Below are 16,523 nucleotides of genomic sequence, written 5' to 3'. Positions count from 1 at the left end.
TCGCAACAACAACAAGAGCAACGAGGAGGAGGCGGAGGCGACACGCTTGCACACGCAGACGCAAAGCCAGAGACTGAGAGCGACCCGATCCCGCCCCCGCCCGACCCCCACACGAACACACGCTTGCACCTTCACAGCACTTCGGTCGCGCCGCTTCCTCTTTTCGTGACCTCCAGCGCCTTCCGTGGCCCTTCGCGAAGGCGAAGAAGTAGCGCACAGAACGACTGCCGTTCTAGATCATAACCTCTTCTGCATCTCTGTATTCTTGTCATCTCCCTAGTGCCACATCCCATCAGCACCAGCACCTCCACTTCTGCAGCGCGCGTCGGCATCAAGGAGGCGCCTACTTCTCCTTCGCAACCCAGGCTGCTTCTCGTTTCTTTCTGTGAAAGACGAGCAGGTGGGAGAGAGAGAGATCTTAAGCAGTAACCCCTGTACCTCCCTCCCTCCCTCCCCCCACACACCGGCGACAGCATCTCGCTCGGCGCCACGACAGACCGCCACATGGCTGCAGAGATTGGGCCCCGCCAGCACCCGCAGCGATACCCGTATATTCAACCGGCAATGCCGGCGCCCGAGACACCGCTGCTGGGCGAAGAGGCCGCTTCGCCGCCGCCGCGTCCGCCGCCGCGCAGTTGTATGCGCGAAGGTAACCACCGCCATGACAAAAGTTCCGCGGGCGATTCCCAGCGCGCAACCACCTCAGACGGCCATCCGGCCCCCCCGGAGCGGATGCTTGAGCTGCACAGCGAGGATGCCGTTACACCAAAGCGCTTCGCATCCCGAAGCCACCAAAATGACGAGGCACTTGCCACTTTCGGCCACTCAGAGGCGGACAGGGACGCCGACGGCGGTGCTGAGGAGGCACGCGCTGCCACCAACCTCGACCACAAAGCCATGCTCGCCACGGCGCAGCTGCACAATGCCACCAACATGATACTGCCGCCCAGCGTGCTTCAACCGGGAGCAACAGAGGGACTGGTGACAATGGCGGCTGCCAAGTCACCGCGAGGACGGGATAACCGTGCCGGAGGCGACGACTTGTGGGACCGTGGTCCGAGCAACAGCTTGGGGGCCGCTAAGGCAGCAGCTGAGGCAACGCGCACCGCCACCCAGGCCGACCTCGACGGCGCCATCCAAGTTGATACTACCGCTGCGGCGGACAAGAAGGAAGAAGAGAGTGAAGACGAGGATGAGAACGGCCTCTTCCAGGAGACGGTGCTGTTCATGAACAACAACTTCCACTCGCTCAGCAGCATGCGTTGCACACCGGCGAAGACCCCTCAGCAGCCGAGTCAGGAAACGGTCGTCGGCTCGGCCATTCAGACGCCGCACATGCCTCGCTCGCTGGAGGTGACGCCTGTGAAAACGCTATCGACAGGTCGCGAGATGTCGGGGGAGGGCGACGCCGCTGGTCACCTGAATCAGGCAGAGGCGGGCGCGGCTTCTTCTGACAGCAGAAGGTTCCCGGCTGCAGACACGACGGCCTCGGCGTGCTGCACGGTTTGTGTGTCACCAGCCACGACGGTGAACACGCACGTGCCGGCGGCGCCTGCCTCTCCGCTCCCTACCCCACAGCAGTGCTGCTGCCCCGATCCTTGCGCGTCCACCTTTGCAGCCGCCGCCACCACCACAGCACCAACCACCCCAGCGGCAAGCGAATACTTCTTCATTGACAACCACGATGGCACTGCCTACCTCGCCGACGCCTCGCTGCAACTGGACGGCAGCTACGTCCTCGGCCAAACCATCTTGCTGGCTCGGAGCAGCGCCACGTCGGAGGCCTCACCGATATCTGCGGCGCGCCGCAATGCCGCCGGCGCTGAGTCCCCGGTGGTGAGGCTGCAGTCTAATGCAGACCTGCCGCAGCAGCGCGCCAAGCTCGCTCACCGCCCACTTCGCAGCGCGCGTCTTACCGAGGTACTCTCGGCATCTATGGCGGCACCTTTCTCCCCAAACTCGCCGGCCCCGCACCCTATCCAGAGCGGTGCTGCATCTCCAGTGTCTCCAAGCATCGCTCGCGTGCTGTGCCGCTCTGCCGCTCCGTCGCGTGACAACTCGAGTCGCCCGGTGGCGTCCGCACCAGCATGCCGTCTGCTTCCCAGCAGCTTCGGCGACAGCTTCTGCTTTGACCAGACGCTGCTGGTGCCGCTAGATGAGAGCGCCGACGCGGGTCGCTCCGCTGTCATCGCGGATGCTTCTTTGGTGACCGATCGGAGCTACCGCAGCAGCGCCCCGGCGCGATGGGAGGCGTGTGCCTCGCCCACGGTGGTGACACCGGCGCTCTCATCGGCTGCCGTGTCATTCAGAACGTTCCAGGCAGGGACAGAGCGTCGTGAGCGCGGCGTGCCACGACTCTCACCATCCTGCCCCGCCGCCTCGTTATCCGTCTCGCGTGCCTCTCCGGTGCCTGATGCGCCCATCGCAGCTGAGCAGCTTGCCTCTCAGCAGGCCCGTGCGACTCGCGAGAAACGAACTCTGCGTTCAGATCAAGATGTCATCTACCTTATCCCTCCCGACGCCGTCACGGAGACGATGACGCCGGATGACATCACAAGTCAGGGTTGGATCCCAGTGCAGGTCGTGGACGTCCTACCCTCTGCCGCGGCTACCACCGCCACTGCTGCTGGCGACGATGGTCGTTCTCGCTCGTGCATTGTTGGCGGTGGTGCCGAGTCACCGCTCCCCAAGAATCCCTCCACCACTACCGCTGCTGCGAGGGTGAGCTCGCAAGGTGCTTGCGCCGACGAGTTTGAGCGTGAACAGAGCCTCTCGCGTCGTTCGTACGACGGCCACGGCGGTGGTGCCCTGCCGATCTTCACCCCGGCGTCCACGCTCTCTGCCTCGACGCTGGAGTGCATCAATCGTCGGCTGACCTACTCCATCTCGAGGTGGGCCAGCGTCCGTCAGCACTTTGACGCCGCCTCCCAGTCCGACGCTGACGGGGCCAGCGGCGCCAACCTTGCCGGCAACATGGCGTTGCCACTCGCCACACCGCTCTGCTTCGCTGGGCATCCCCACGAGCGGCACCACAGCAATACCGGCGGCAGCATCCAGAGAGAAGCAAGCTCGCTCTGCTGGGGCAACGAAAAGGCCTTCAGCGGCAGCTTCGGTGCTTTCGCGACTGAGCCGACCAGCGACAGCCACTCCCCTGTGCCGGTGCCGCCCGAGTTGTCGGAGACGCCGCAGCGTGCGCAGAGCCCGTCTCGTTGCACGGCTGCCTCCATCCCCATCGCACCGTTACAACGAGGCCGCCCTGTCGGGGCAGCAGGCGCAGACGAGGACGACACCGGCGATGCAGCCTACGTCGACTGGAGCTCGTTGCTGACGAGCATGAGATATCATCGCCCGTCCACTGTTGGGGCGGCAACGAGCGAGTCGCATGCGAACGAAGGTTCCCTGAGTATCCCGCTGACATCGTCGGCCAGCGCGATTCTCGGGACGGGGGCGCTGCCGCCCGCCTCCGGAGGACGGCATGCGGGGGGGGCAGCGACCCGCGCCGTTGCTGTGCATCATGCCACACAGCAGGCGCCGCAGCATCTGCGTGCCCCGCACCCTCGCCGTATGTCCGCCACAGCGTTCTCTTACGGCACCGCCTCTTCCTCCGTCTCCGTGCAGGCCTTTGGCGAGCACAGTCAGCGGATGCCGACGGGGGCGGTGCTGCCCCTCTCGAACGCCGCTGGCGCCGCCGGCAACAGCAGCTTCCGCACGACCTACTGCTGCAACCGCACCAGCACTACCAGCACGGAGACGGCGTCGCTCAACCCTGGCTTCGGTGGAGGCGATTGTCCCGGCTCGAGCAGCGTCAGCGCGGCGGGACTGCCGCTCTCACGCGGTGCGCTGCCCCACCATCATCCACACCACCAGCACAGCTACTCGCAACAGCGTGCTGGTATGGTCCGTATACACAGCACCGGCAGTTTGCCGGCAGAGAGGTTCACGGCGGAGGCTTCGGCGATGAGTGTCAGCGGCGCGGCCCCCCGCTCGGGGGCGGTGAGCCGCAACAGCATTCTGCATCGCAACCGCTACGCCAGTCCACACCAGCAACAGTACCTTCGCTGGACAGAGGCCACGGCGCTAGCTGGGGCCGGGCCAGCAACGGTGTGCGGCCGTCGTGCCGCTGCGACTGCAGGGTTCCTGGTGCCAGACACTTCTGTGTTCCTGCCCTGGGCCCCGCTCACCATCACACCGGAGGGCTCTGTCAACCTGGGCGGAAGTGACGCGACTGGCCGTCGCAGCGGCGCCGCTGCGACGACTGCCGCGCCTGCGTCCTATGTGCCGATGACACTGATGCCATTCACCAGCTCCGCGGAGACGAGCACGACGACGACGACGAACAGCACCACGTGCGACGCGGTGAGCACGCGAGAGGTGGCGCACCAGATCGCCGACGACCTCACCCGCGGCGACACGGTGCTCTCCCCCGAGACGCTGCGAACGCTGAACACCGCCGTGGCGGCTGCGATGGAGATGACTGTGAACCAGCTTCAGGAATCTCTGTACGCTGCATCGACGGCAACAGAGTCGGAGCCCGTGCCGCTGGCGCCGAACGCGGATGCGACAACACCAGCGGTGCCCTCCTTTCCTCACGCATTCAAGCAAGACGACGAGGCTCACAAAGAAAATTGTGCAGCGCGTTTCCGGATAAGCTGCAACCCCGCCAGAGCTGCTGTTGCCGCTGACAGTGTGCAGAGGTCGAGGTCCGCCAGTGCAACAAGACCGCTCGGATGTCGGGAAGGTTCGGCGACGAACATCGCCGTGCGACTGTCCAGCAAGGCACGCTCGCCCTCTAACCCGGCACAACCGGGGGGCGCTCCTCTTCTTGGTCAGCAGTTGCCGCAGTAGAGGCACCCAACGTTGGCCAGATGCTGAGGAGACAAGCACGCCGCAAGTTTCCTCATCTTAGGACCTGTGAACACAGACGTGCGCCTCGGCTTGTCTGTGGGGCGGGGGTGACCGTTTTCGTGTGTGCTTGCGGACCCCCCCCCCTATGATGTGTGTGTGTGGGGGGGGCGGCGGCTGCGCTGCCTGTGCTGCTGTTGTTATCTCCCTTTCTCTCGCTTGGCTAAATCTAGACTTCTTTCTCGCTTGCACTCTCTTCTTGTTTTCGCTTCCCTGCCCTTGCGACGCTCTGTGGTTTCCGATGCGCCAGTCACAGCGACACGAGGGTGCCCCCACGTGCAGAGGCAGAGAAGGACTCGCGCATGAAGGGACATACAGACCACGCGGGCTCCCCTCCCTTCCTCCATTATATATATATATAGGATCACTCTTGAAAAGGCTCTTGTTAGTGCACCTGCCACCCCTCCCCTGCCTTCACCTCCGCGCCCTTCAACTCCCTTCCCCTCTCTCGCTGGCGTGTCCCATCGCACGCGTCACGGCACACCATCACTACGACAGCGAGAGGGAGAGATGAAGGACGAGCGAGCGCACACGCACAGAGAGAAAAAAATAACGTATACCCATAATATAAAACGCCTGCTTATTCTTCCCCCCTTCTTGTACCCCTTCTCCTCCTCCTCTCTGTGTACGTTTGTGTGTGCATCCACTCCCTACCCCCTTCTCAGATCATCTTCACTGTCCTCTCACCGTTCTCTCTCGTCATTTCTGTTGCTTGCCTTTCGCTGATCGAATCCATTTTTTATATGTTCTTGTACCTCCCCCATCCCCTACCCCCACTCTACCCAGCCGCCTTTAGGCACTAGAGAACAACACACCTTACCCATCTCCGTGTACTCTACATTCACGCTACTGTCTAGATCTATACATATATATATATATTGTATGTGTATCTGACCACTCATGGATGGTGCCTTCTCTGTATGTGGGTGCTTGTGTCTGCGCACCTCCTCGTCGGGGCCTCACCCCCCCTCCGCTCACCAGCTCAGGCAAGAGCCCGAGGGGCGACAGGCATCGAGCATACCAAACAGGCGCGTCGAATGCGTGTAGAAATAAACATGGAGGCCGGAAAGAAAGGCAGGCGACCTCGGCGTCACGCCAAGCACAGCCAAGCACATGCGTGTGCGCTCGGACCTGTGCGCATGCCATAGGCCGCATGACGTGGTGAGTAGAAGTTTGTTTACGGGCTCCGCTCCCTCCGTCCCCCACCCCACCTTTGCTTGTGCGCAGTCCCAGCTAGTGGCAGGGATGGCGAGAGAGGGAGGGGGGGCGTCTGGAGTGAAGCCCGGCCCCTCACCACCACCACCTCTCGCCATCCCTACCAACAGCACGATCTCTCTCTCTCTGAATCTCTCTCACTGCTGCTGCTGCTGCTGCTTGTGCGCGCTCTTTCACCTTATTGCGCGCATGCGCCCGTTCGCAACTCGACCAGTCTGTGCGTCTAACTCTAAGAGACCGGACCAACGCTCTGCCACAGGAATAATAAGACGAAAGGAGGCAACACGACGGTGTATATATATATATAGAAAGGCTTAGCTGACGCACCTCGAAAAAAACGTTTCCTACACACACTCGACGCCACCAGCCCGCACCACGGCACCACTGCGTTCATTCAAGCGATCTCCTGTTGCCGGAACGACGGCACACCCCTGTCTCTTCGGTGCTCACAATACGCACGCAGACACGGCAGCCCAAACACCGACACGCTTATGCTGTCACGAAGCACCGTTGGGAGCGACTTGTACCGAGGCGGCCCTTTCACCAACCGTTCTGCACACAAGACACCGTCACGAATTTCCTGCGCAAGCTCGTCTCTCTGAGGTCTCTCTTCTCCCCCCCCCTGCCAGATGCGCCGCGAGCGCCAGAACTCGACGAAGGCCGCGCCTGCCGCCTGCTCGTCACCGCGAGCGCCGCAAACGTTGGGAGTTTCTACCAAGATGCGTGCAAAGCAGGGCACGACATCCGCCACAGCCGGGGCGGCGACAGCGGCAGCGGTGCTCGAGAGCACTACAGGCAAAGGATGCAGCACCGCCCCCTCCACACACGTGACAGAAAAGAGGCCAAGAAAGGCTTGCTTAGCGACCCCCGGGCTAAAGGGTGAGCCATTCTCGCTCCGGTCGGACGCGTCACGTAGAGCAGCCAAGACCGCGCCTGTGCACTCGCTGTTGTCAACAACACTGTCCACCTCCTCCTCATATCTGCTGCCGCCCGCCGTGAACGGGGTGGGTGCGAAGCGTCGCACCTCGAGCGTCGCCACGGCATGCTCGACCGCGACGGCCCCCTTACTCCCTGTTCCCAGTCCACGGAGCACGCGCTCCGCTGGCGCCTCTTCCGCAGCACTGACGACAAAGAGCGAGCCACTATCGTGCACGGCTGGGACAGCGCCCGGAAAAAGGGCCTCTGCACGCCGTGGCAGCCGCGCCGCGCCTACCACGAACCGGAGCGGCAAACGCGGCAGCGTCGGGCTTCTCCTCCCTGCTGTGCACAATGACAAGGATGTCGCCGTCGTGGCTGTCAAGGGTTGCGGCAACGATGACGGCGGGAAGCCTGAAGAGAACACGCCATTCTTGAAGTCAGCCACCACCCCGGCTGTCGCTCTCGCTTTTCCTATTGCCTCCCTCTGTGGGAATCGCGGCGGCGGTCTCACAGCTGCAGTCACAGATGAGCTTCCGCCCCTGTGCTCGCCGTCCTGGATGCCGCTGCACAAGACGCGGATCAACGCAGACCCACAGCGCTCACCCCCACCCGCCCCTGCGAACCACATCAGGTCGCCTGTAGGTAGCGCGTCGTCGCAGTCCTTAGCCATATCTCCCCTCTCGACCAAGCCGGTCGACATACCTTCGCCGGAGCGGAAGCCGAACAGTGGAGTCGTCACCGGCGTCAGCATCAGTGACGGTGGTGCCATCTGGGACCGGCGAGCACAGTGCCGAGCGCCGACGCCCCCCCCCAGTAGCATCACTGTGGAGCGCCGAGAAGAAGCCGGATACGGCGCGATGGTGGCGAAGGGGGGAAAGGCAAGCAGCTCACTCAGCAAGGCCACTGCCGGACGCGTTGGGAGCCAGGAAGATGATGTGGAAGGGGGCGATGAGACCTCGAGCGAAGACGAGGAGGACGAAGAAGAGGATAGCGATGAGGAAGACGACGAGGGTGAAGAAGGTGGCTACTATGACGGCGCCACGTCCGACCAGGAGGAGGACGACGACGTAGACACCGGCGACAGCACCTCTGATGACGAGGAAGACGAAGACGATGCGTCGACGTCGGCTTCATCTTCCTCCTCGGGCTCTTCGACGGCGCCGGTAGAGATCGGCAGCAGGAGGACGCGGAGGAAGATGCAGAGTGGCAAGAAGTCGACGCAGCGCTCTCTCAAGGCCGCGAAGAACACGGCCGTGCCGTCATCGGCTTCAAGCGGTGCGCAGTGGTGCGGTGGGCCCGGACCGGCAGCGCAGCCGATTCGCACGAAGGTGTCGAGAGAGGGGGACGTGAACGTGAAGGTCATCTTTGCCGCTCGCTCCCGTCACTGCTTCCGCCGCTATGTCAAGGAGGTGATGACGCGCTTCGGCTTCCGGAAGGCGACCGACTTTGACATGTACTGCATTGACCAGTATGGCGACCGCGTCGACATCGATACGGAGGAGGACTTTGAACAGCTGCTTGACGCCTTTACGGAGGCCATGGGGGTGGTAGGCAAGGATAGTCTCGTGGGCTCCCCAGACACGCACGCCTCTCCTCCGCCGCCGTCCCTGGAGCCGCTCCACCACCTGTACGGCGCGAACCAAAGCACGGGTAGCTGTGGGATGCCCGCGGTGGGTGATGGGTCCAGCATGAGTCGCCATGCACGCGAGCGCGCCATGAGCTTCAGCGCAAGCCAGAACCACACGTCCTCCTTCTATGCCGCCAAATCCTTCTCCTTATCCCCCCGACTGGACGCGACGATCGCGTCGTCCATCAGCGCTGGCAGCCTCGTGGAAGATGACGGCAAGAGCAGCGGCAGCGTGCTGCGGCTTTATGTGCGCTATTCGAACGCCTACTACACCGAGCACCGCCGAGAGTTTGAGCAGCAGATGAATCATAGCCTGCTCTACCCGCAGTCCATGCTGAGTAACGGTGGCAGCGGTGCCCATCCACCGCCGCCGCCGCCGCAGCAGCAGCAGCTGTCGCTTGGGTCGCCTTCGAGCAAGTGGAGACTTCAAACGGATCAGCTTCCAAGTGGCCATGTCTCGCCAGGGGCGGTAGGTTCTCCCCTCGCGCGAAATCTGCTCGCGTTCACGACCTGCAGCGTTGGCAGCGGAGGCGGAGATGGCGGCGCCATTTCGAGCCACGACGAGCTCAATGCTGTTCATGGCAAATCTTCCGATTGGGCTGCTGCCTCTGCGGACAGCATGTCGATGCAGTTCAACGAGACACTAAACAGCAACCTTGCCAAGACGCTCCGGCTTGATGAGGCCGAGCCGCTAGACTGGCGGCGTATGAGCGTGCTTGGCAAGGGCTCCTTCGGCACGGTGTACGAGGGCATCACTCAGGATGGAAAGATGCTGGCGGTGAAGGTGCAGGAGCTGTCCCTCGACGACGGCGAGGACGCGGAGGCGGTGAAGGCGGTGAAGGCGGAGATCAATCTCATGCGTTCGCTGAAGCACAAGAACATTGTCACCTACTACGGGTGCCAGACGCGCGTGCTGCCGACAGGCAATCAGCAGATGGAGGTGTTCCTCGAGCTATGCCACGGCGGCAGTCTCGCTTCCCTGCGGCGGAAGTTCGTAAAGGCCAAGGAGCCGTTCAGTATCTCGCTCGTGCGCTCATACACGCGGCAGGTTCTGGAGGGGTTGGCCTACCTGCACGCCCAGAACGTTGTGCACCGCGACATCAAGAGTGACAACGTACTCATATCTGCAATGGGCGAGGCGAAGCTTGCAGATTTTGGGTGCAGCAAGCGGCTAGGGCCGGCGACGCTGCAGGGCATGCCGGGTACACTGCCTCCAGGTGCAGCGCCGGCGGCGGCGGCACCAAGCCCACAAGAGGCGGCGGTAGCACGTGCCGCTATGCACCAGACAGTGGTGGGCTCGCCCTTCTTCATGGCGCCAGAGGTGCTGCGAGAGGACGGCAGCTACACTGGCGCAGCGGACATCTGGTCTGTAGGCTGCTTGGTGCTGGAGCTGCTCGGTCGTGAGCCGTGGGACATCACCGGCAAGAACATCTTTCAAATTATGTTTCGCATTAGTAAGGAGAAGGGGATGCCGACTGGGGTGCCGAAGAAGTGCCCAGCGATTCTTCTCGACTTCTTCGAGCGATGCTTCCAGCGGGATACCAAGCGGCGGGCCACCGCGGTAGAGCTTCTGGAGCATGAGTGGCTGACGTGCCCCGACAAGGCGCTCGAGGAGGTGCCGCCGTCGCCGCTATCGCAGAAGGAGTCGCCGGCGGAGTGACGGAGAAAGAGGTGCGAGGGGGGTGAGACGTGCTTGTCAGTTTGGCTGTGTGATTGGATATGCGCGTCTCTCCGTCCACCTGCCTCCGTGGTTTAGTGGATCGGCAGGAGGGGTGTGGAGCCGAACGCCCAAATTCTTTGTTCTGATTATTTCTTCGTGTGCTCGCGCTAGCACCGCCACTATCCCCTCCCTCCTCTTCTCTCGCTCTTGTTCTCTGTGTGGGTGCACCCGCACGCGGAAAGCGCGTTCCTCGCAGCACGATGGCTGCGTCGTTCTCTAACGCGCTCGCGCCTGCCCCCCTCCCCCTATCTCTCTGTGTCTTCCCCACCCCACCCAGTCCGATCCGCTTGTTGTCACGCCACGTGATGGCGCGCTCTCGTGCCATCTCTCCTTCTCGTCTCTCTTTGTTTTGCCCCTTTCCCGGCCTGCGTCTGTGTCTCGTACACAGATTTGCGGCGGGTAGCACGTGCGGGCTGCCTGGACCCCTTCGCAAATCACAGACCGACGCATCCACGTGCACTCGCCGCACGCGTACGTGCCTTTGTTTTTCCTTTTGTGAATGTGCATAGGCTTGCCGCTCCTTCTCTCTCTACCTCCGCGCGCGTAGCCCACTCGGCTGCCTTGTTTTCTTCCTCCTCCGCTCTCACCCCTTCCGGTCTCCCGGCTCCGCTTGCGCGTCTTTCCGCCGCGGCGACTCACACGCAGCACTGTGCTGTCTCACCGCACCCTCCCTCTCCCAAACTTGTGATGAGAAATGTGGGACTCATGTGATGAAGGAGAGAGGAGGGACAAACACATGTACTGTACCACTGCACTTACCTTGATAGATAACACGAAGACACGCACACACGCACGCGCATGCATACGCGCAGCCACTTGGACGCCTTCTCGCATGTGCTTGCGTCTTCTTGATCTCTCACTCTCTTCGCATGTTTTCGCATCCTTGCTGATGCGGCCACCAGTCCCATGCTTTCACGAATCCCTTTTGTTTTCTCTTTGCAACGTGTTGTTATGTGCGTGCTGTCTTCGCGTGCATCGCCCTTCCCCCTTCCCCCTTCCCTTCCCTCTCCCCCTCCTCCTCTCACTACCGCTGACATGTGGTGCCGAGGCACCCTTCTTGTGTTGTGTCTATCGGAGGGTCTGACGATGCCGATGCGGCGAGAGAGGGAGGGGAGGCGACGAAAAGATGGATGGGAGGTGGCGGTGAATGACTGGCGAAGGAGAGTGAATCAGCCAACCCCCCTCCTCTTCCGAGGACACGAGATGCACATATACCGCCGTCGACACAGGCACCCGAGTGCCTGCTCCTTTTCTCCTCCCCAATTCCCTCCTCCCTCCTCACCTAGTGTGAAGGAGAGGGAGGGCGAGTGGCGCGAAGTATTCGCGCGTATGAGGTGCCTTCGAGCAACGAAGCGCGCTATGAAGAGAAAGCGAATGCGTGGCACTCACATGGACGTCTTCCTCTTGCCTTCCAGCCGTCACCCCCTGGTGCCATGGAGGCGTACTTCATCGGCGGACTTTGTTTATGGCCACCTCTCGGCTACCGCCGCTGCTGCTGCTGGATGACCGTCAGCATTCGCATCCTCATTGTCCAGTTCACGGACGGACGGGCAGCGACGAGAACCGACAACCCATGCGGCTGCAAGGAACCACACACGACATGTGTGCATCTCACTCTGTTTCTTTGTTGCTCCCTGTCGCCCCCCCTCTCCCCCCGCGTGCCACTTCACCCTCTTTCTTCTCTCCTGTCCACCTTCTTCTTGCCCCGCTCCTCCATCGGCGCTGCTCTGCAACTCGTATCACACCGTTGCACATGCTATACCATCAACTGCACACCTTCACTGGATGCTTACACACACACGCATATATATATATATATATATGTGTGTGTGTGTGTTTGTGTGTGCGTGTGGCGACCATCATCGAAGAAAATTTCGCTACTCTTTTCGCCTTTACTGCTTTCCTTCTTCCATCTCTTTTTTTTTTCCTCGAGAGTCGCAACAACAACACGAGGCCCCTCCCCCTCCTTTGCTCTGCCCGCGACGTCTTATCGCCTGCGCCCCATTGCAGCATTTTCTGCTCTCTTTGCTCATTTCTGGAGCCTGTTCCTCGTCTCCCCCGCCCAGGCCCCCGCTTGCAGCGACAGCTGATCTGACTTAGTTCCCTTCTCCCCGCTTGCTTGCTTGCCCTCACGCGTGCACGCACATACACACACACTCACGACACCCCCTTCCTTCATTTCCTGCCTTGTCCCTTGTGTGCGTGTGCCGCGTCGTGCCGTATCTCTCTCTCTCTGCACCCATCTCTGCCTTATCCTCTGTATCTCGGGCCTCTCTCGTGCTTGGCTGCGTGGGCATCATTATCATCAATATCAGTAAGAGAAGATCGGAGGGATAAGGGTGGTGGGGGGGGGGGCGGCGACGGCGGTCATCGACACGTACTTGCCTGGCTTCTTTTTTCCTCTTCCTCTGGCCCCCCTTTTCAGGACCGTCGATTTGCACTGCTGCTTCTCCGTGCGCTTGCGTGTGCGTGGACCTCTCCCCCGCCGTGGTGACGTGCGATAGCCCTCACCCCCTCCCCTCTGTCTCTCGCGCACCTTTCCGCTCTCCCTGCACAAGAAAGATCGCCCGCTGCGGCAGGGACAACATCCTCCGCGAACGCAGAAAAAAATGGAGCCGCATAGCGTTGCCGTGTCCACGCCGATGATGGTGTGCGACGCCTTCGCGAAGGACCGCTTCAAAGGCAACCCGGCCGCTGTCTGCCTTGTGCCGACCTCCGTGTACTGCATGGAGTGGTCTGCCGTGAGCAGCCTCGAGGCCAGCTTGGGCCGCGGTGAGCCGGAGTCGCAGGAGAGAAAGATGACGGAAAAGGACCGCCAGGCGGCGGCCGAGAAGTACTCGGTAGAACGCAACATCAAGATGGGCCGCGCGTTCCAGCAGGTGGCGAAGGAGATGAACTTATCAGAGACCGCCTTCGTCTACCGCCTGCCGGCCTCGCGCATCCGCACTATTCATGAGCAGATTATGCACAAGTGTAAGGAATTCGAAAACGAGTACGAGGAGAAGGTGAAGCACGACAACGAGGAGCGCCGCCGCATGAGCGCCGCCGTCACGGAAGATGACGAGGCACCGGGGCTTCCAGCTCCGGATCGGCAGCAGGTATCGGTGGCGCACACTATGGAAAGCAGCCAAAACCCGACGGACTCGGCGAAGCATCCGGGCAGCATGGCATGGCCGCCCTCGCCTGGTCTGTTGCCTAGCTCCAGCTTCTCTATGGCGAACTCCGGTTTGAGCTTCCTCTACACGCGCGCCTCCAACTCCATGATGACCAGCAGCGAGACGGGCCGTCGTCCGCGCCGCATGCATACGCAGTGGTTTGGCCTGCGCTGGTTCACGCCGATAAAGGAGGTGCCTCTGTGCGGCCACGCCACCTTCGCGGCGGCGCACGCCATCTTCGAGATCTCGCGGCTCGTTCAGTCGGAGAGTACGCGCCACCTGGTGTCGCATATCCCAATGGAGTTCTTTGTGCCTGCGCAGACGGACGTCATCTGCTTCGTGACGGAGGCCGGTATCATCAGCGTGCGCCGCAAGTCTGACTCCATCGCCAGAGCCGGCAGCTTAATGTTGCAGAGCTACACCTGCTCGCCGGACACGTACGAGGTGCACTTTCCCATGACAGAGGCGCTGTCGATCAAGGAACAGGTGCCGCAGGAGCTCTTCGGAGATGTGGCGGCGGCGCTCGGACTGGCGTACGGCGCCGAGTGTATCGAAGACATTGCCTACTCCAAGTTGACCGGCTACTACGTGGCGCGTCTGTCCACGCCGCACAACGTGCTGGAGTGCCGGCCCGACTGGGAGGCGCTTCGCCGTGCCTTTAGCTCGACCCACTTCATGGATGCCCTCAAGGAGCAATCTGCTGTTATGGGCCCCATCAAGGGCCTCGGTGTGACAGCTCAGAACGAGGGGCACATTATGGTAGGGCCGGCTGCCAACGCCCAAGTTATCTCGCGCTTCTTCGCGCCGTGGATGGGCGTTGATGAGGACCCGGTGACAGGTTCGCTGTGCACCACAATCTTGCCGTACTGGCTGCGCTTTCTCCAGAACGGCCGCTTCAAGGTCGGCGACCACCTGCACTTCTACCAAGCCAGCAAGCGCGGCGGCTCTATGACAGGCATCGTCATTGGGCGAAAAGCGGAGCGCGTGGCGCTGATCGGACCTGTCGTTACCTTCATGCGCGGCAACTGCACCTTCGAGGTGGAAGAGGAGCACTAAGGCGTGGCGGGCACACACCCCTATGCGTACATGCACGCCTACACACATATATCTATACACACACGCACACACGCACGCAGAGGCGCACACTCCTCCTTTGCCCCCTTCACAACATCAGAAGCTGCCGCGACACTGCGCCATCCTGTACGGCCGTGGGCGCCGTGCGGGCAACTCTTCTTCCGTTCATGATGTGCCTTGATTCGTGCCGGTTTCCTTTTTGGTTCTCTCTGCCCTCCCTCCTCTCCTCCTCCCGCTGCATGCCACTCACGGATGAGGCTGCCCTCAAGGAAGGTCCGACCCCGAAGCTGCCACGCCTGGGAAGACCCCTCATTCTCTTCGTCATGGCGTCGCCAGCATCTGTAGAAGTGCAAAGGCCCGTGCCAGTGAGAGAAAGGAGACGTGCATATACGCGAGCACGGTCACAGGCACCGAGACAGCGGCAGAGACGCCTATGACACATTCCTTGCAGTGTCTCTCGCTCGTCTCGCACGACATCTCGCAACCCTATCAAGGCAATGCGGTGTGTGTGGGCGTGGGGTGTGGGTGTGGGGGGGTGGGGTGGGGGGGCGGGGGTAACGGGGCCGCGCTGGTTTTCCCAAAAGTCTCGTGCGGCTTCTCTCCGTGGTGCGTCTTCTTCTGCTTTGCTGTGTCCGATACTGTGCACACTGTGGATGCCCGCAGCGTGCTGTGCGCCCGGCTCGCTCGCTCCCTTTCCGTCTCTCACGACAAACCACTCCAAACCCCGCCACATCACTTGTACCTCATCTCCGCTGTTCCTTCCCTTGTTGTTGTGTGGCGTCGTATCCTTCGTCGCCGCCACCGCTGCCGCCTCCTGCCCCATGGCAACGAAGGCGGTGGGGCGGGGAGAAGAACGCGATCGACGTGGGCTGCGGTGGCGACGGCCGGAGGGAGCGTCCTCCATCTCATCGCGTGAACCGAACAAAGAACAACAAGCAACCAAGAGAGGTACACTGCGGTCTGTGAGGCGTGAGGCTTTCCCGCGCGAGCGATGGGGGGTGGGTGTCACAGGTTGAGAGAAGGGGGCACAGAGAAGGCGAAAACGGTGGAGCGTAGGCGGAGGAGAAGCTGCAGAGGGGCGCTGACGGACATCAACGGGAGGGGCGACAGGCGGCGAGTCTGTGCACTTGGAAGTGATGTAGGACGGAGCAGAGCGAGGAGGCAGGTAACAGGCTTGGCCGGCGTGCGCGGAAAGAGAGACAACCGTATGCGCTGCCACACATTTGGGCAGCCACCGCGATGCCCCGCCCTCCCCGCAAAATTTTGCCCTTGGTCGAGGCTATGAAGGATCGAACGTGCCGCCGACGAAGAGGCAGTATGCGTGAGGGACGATGGGGGGACCGGAGAGAATGCCGTGGCGAAACAAAAGACAAAGAATGCGGGGCGATGCATGAGCGGAGCAGAGCGAGAGAGGGAGACCAACAAGGTAGTGGAGAGAAAGAGAGAGGGTAGAGGCGGGGTGGGGGGGGCCGAATGAGCGTTTTGCGTGAGAGAGAGCGGCCCCATCATGCGCCCTTGTTGCGTTCGCTCGCTCGCTCATTTTCTTAGTTTTTGACAGCTGTTGATGCGTTGTGCTGCCGCTGCTGCTGCTGTTATGTGCGTGTTGATTATCGCATGCACATTTGTGACATGTGCGCGTACGTCGTTGACACGCTTGCCAGATGCACACAGACACACACATACACACCCACACCCACATAGACGTGTAATCTCTCGCTCGCTCTCTCGCCCTCGCTCGTTCTTTTCGTTTCGGCTTCTTTCGCGCTTTTGTCTGTAAGGTTTGTGATGCGAACTGCTGCTCTTGTCTCTCTCGCTCCCGTCGCCGGCCCTCCCCTCTCCCCCTGCCCCCCCTCGGCCGTCGCCCTCCGCCTGCAGCGGCGGCTTCCCTCACCTGGCCTCTCAGGTGCTTGTC

General features: G+C 61.8%; 3 protein-coding genes across 3 annotated transcripts; all 3 read left to right on the top strand.

Annotated features, from left to right (window-relative positions):
• Window positions 1–564: 564 nt before the first annotated feature.
• Window positions 565–4,845, top strand: LINJ_17_0560 (hypothetical protein; the record flags this gene model as incomplete). The annotated part of the gene is made up of 1 exon (XM_001464678.1): window positions 565–4,845. The coding sequence occupies one exon, from the start codon at window positions 565–567 to the stop codon at window positions 4,843–4,845; it is 4,281 nt and encodes a 1,426-aa protein (XP_001464715.1).
• A 2,747-nt stretch (window positions 4,846–7,592) lies between these two features.
• Window positions 7,593–10,322, top strand: LINJ_17_0550 (putative protein kinase; the record flags this gene model as incomplete). Its single annotated transcript, XM_001464677.1, has 1 exon — window positions 7,593–10,322. One exon carries the CDS (start codon window positions 7,593–7,595, stop codon window positions 10,320–10,322), a length of 2,730 nt encoding a protein of 909 aa, XP_001464714.1.
• A 2,669-nt stretch (window positions 10,323–12,991) lies between these two features.
• On the top strand, window positions 12,992–14,593 carry LINJ_17_0540 (hypothetical protein, unknown function; the record flags this gene model as incomplete). The annotated part of the gene is made up of 1 exon (XM_001464676.1): window positions 12,992–14,593. One exon carries the CDS (start codon window positions 12,992–12,994, stop codon window positions 14,591–14,593), a length of 1,602 nt encoding a protein of 533 aa, XP_001464713.1.
• Window positions 14,594–16,523: the final 1,930 nt, after the last annotated feature.

Source organism: Leishmania infantum, chromosome 17, assembly GCF_000002875.2.
Source record: "Leishmania infantum JPCM5 genome chromosome 17".
NCBI classification, from domain to species: domain Eukaryota; phylum Euglenozoa; class Kinetoplastea; order Trypanosomatida; family Trypanosomatidae; genus Leishmania; species Leishmania infantum.
The sequence above is the reverse complement of the archived record's forward strand: the minus strand, read 5'-3'. Positions and strand labels throughout refer to the sequence as shown.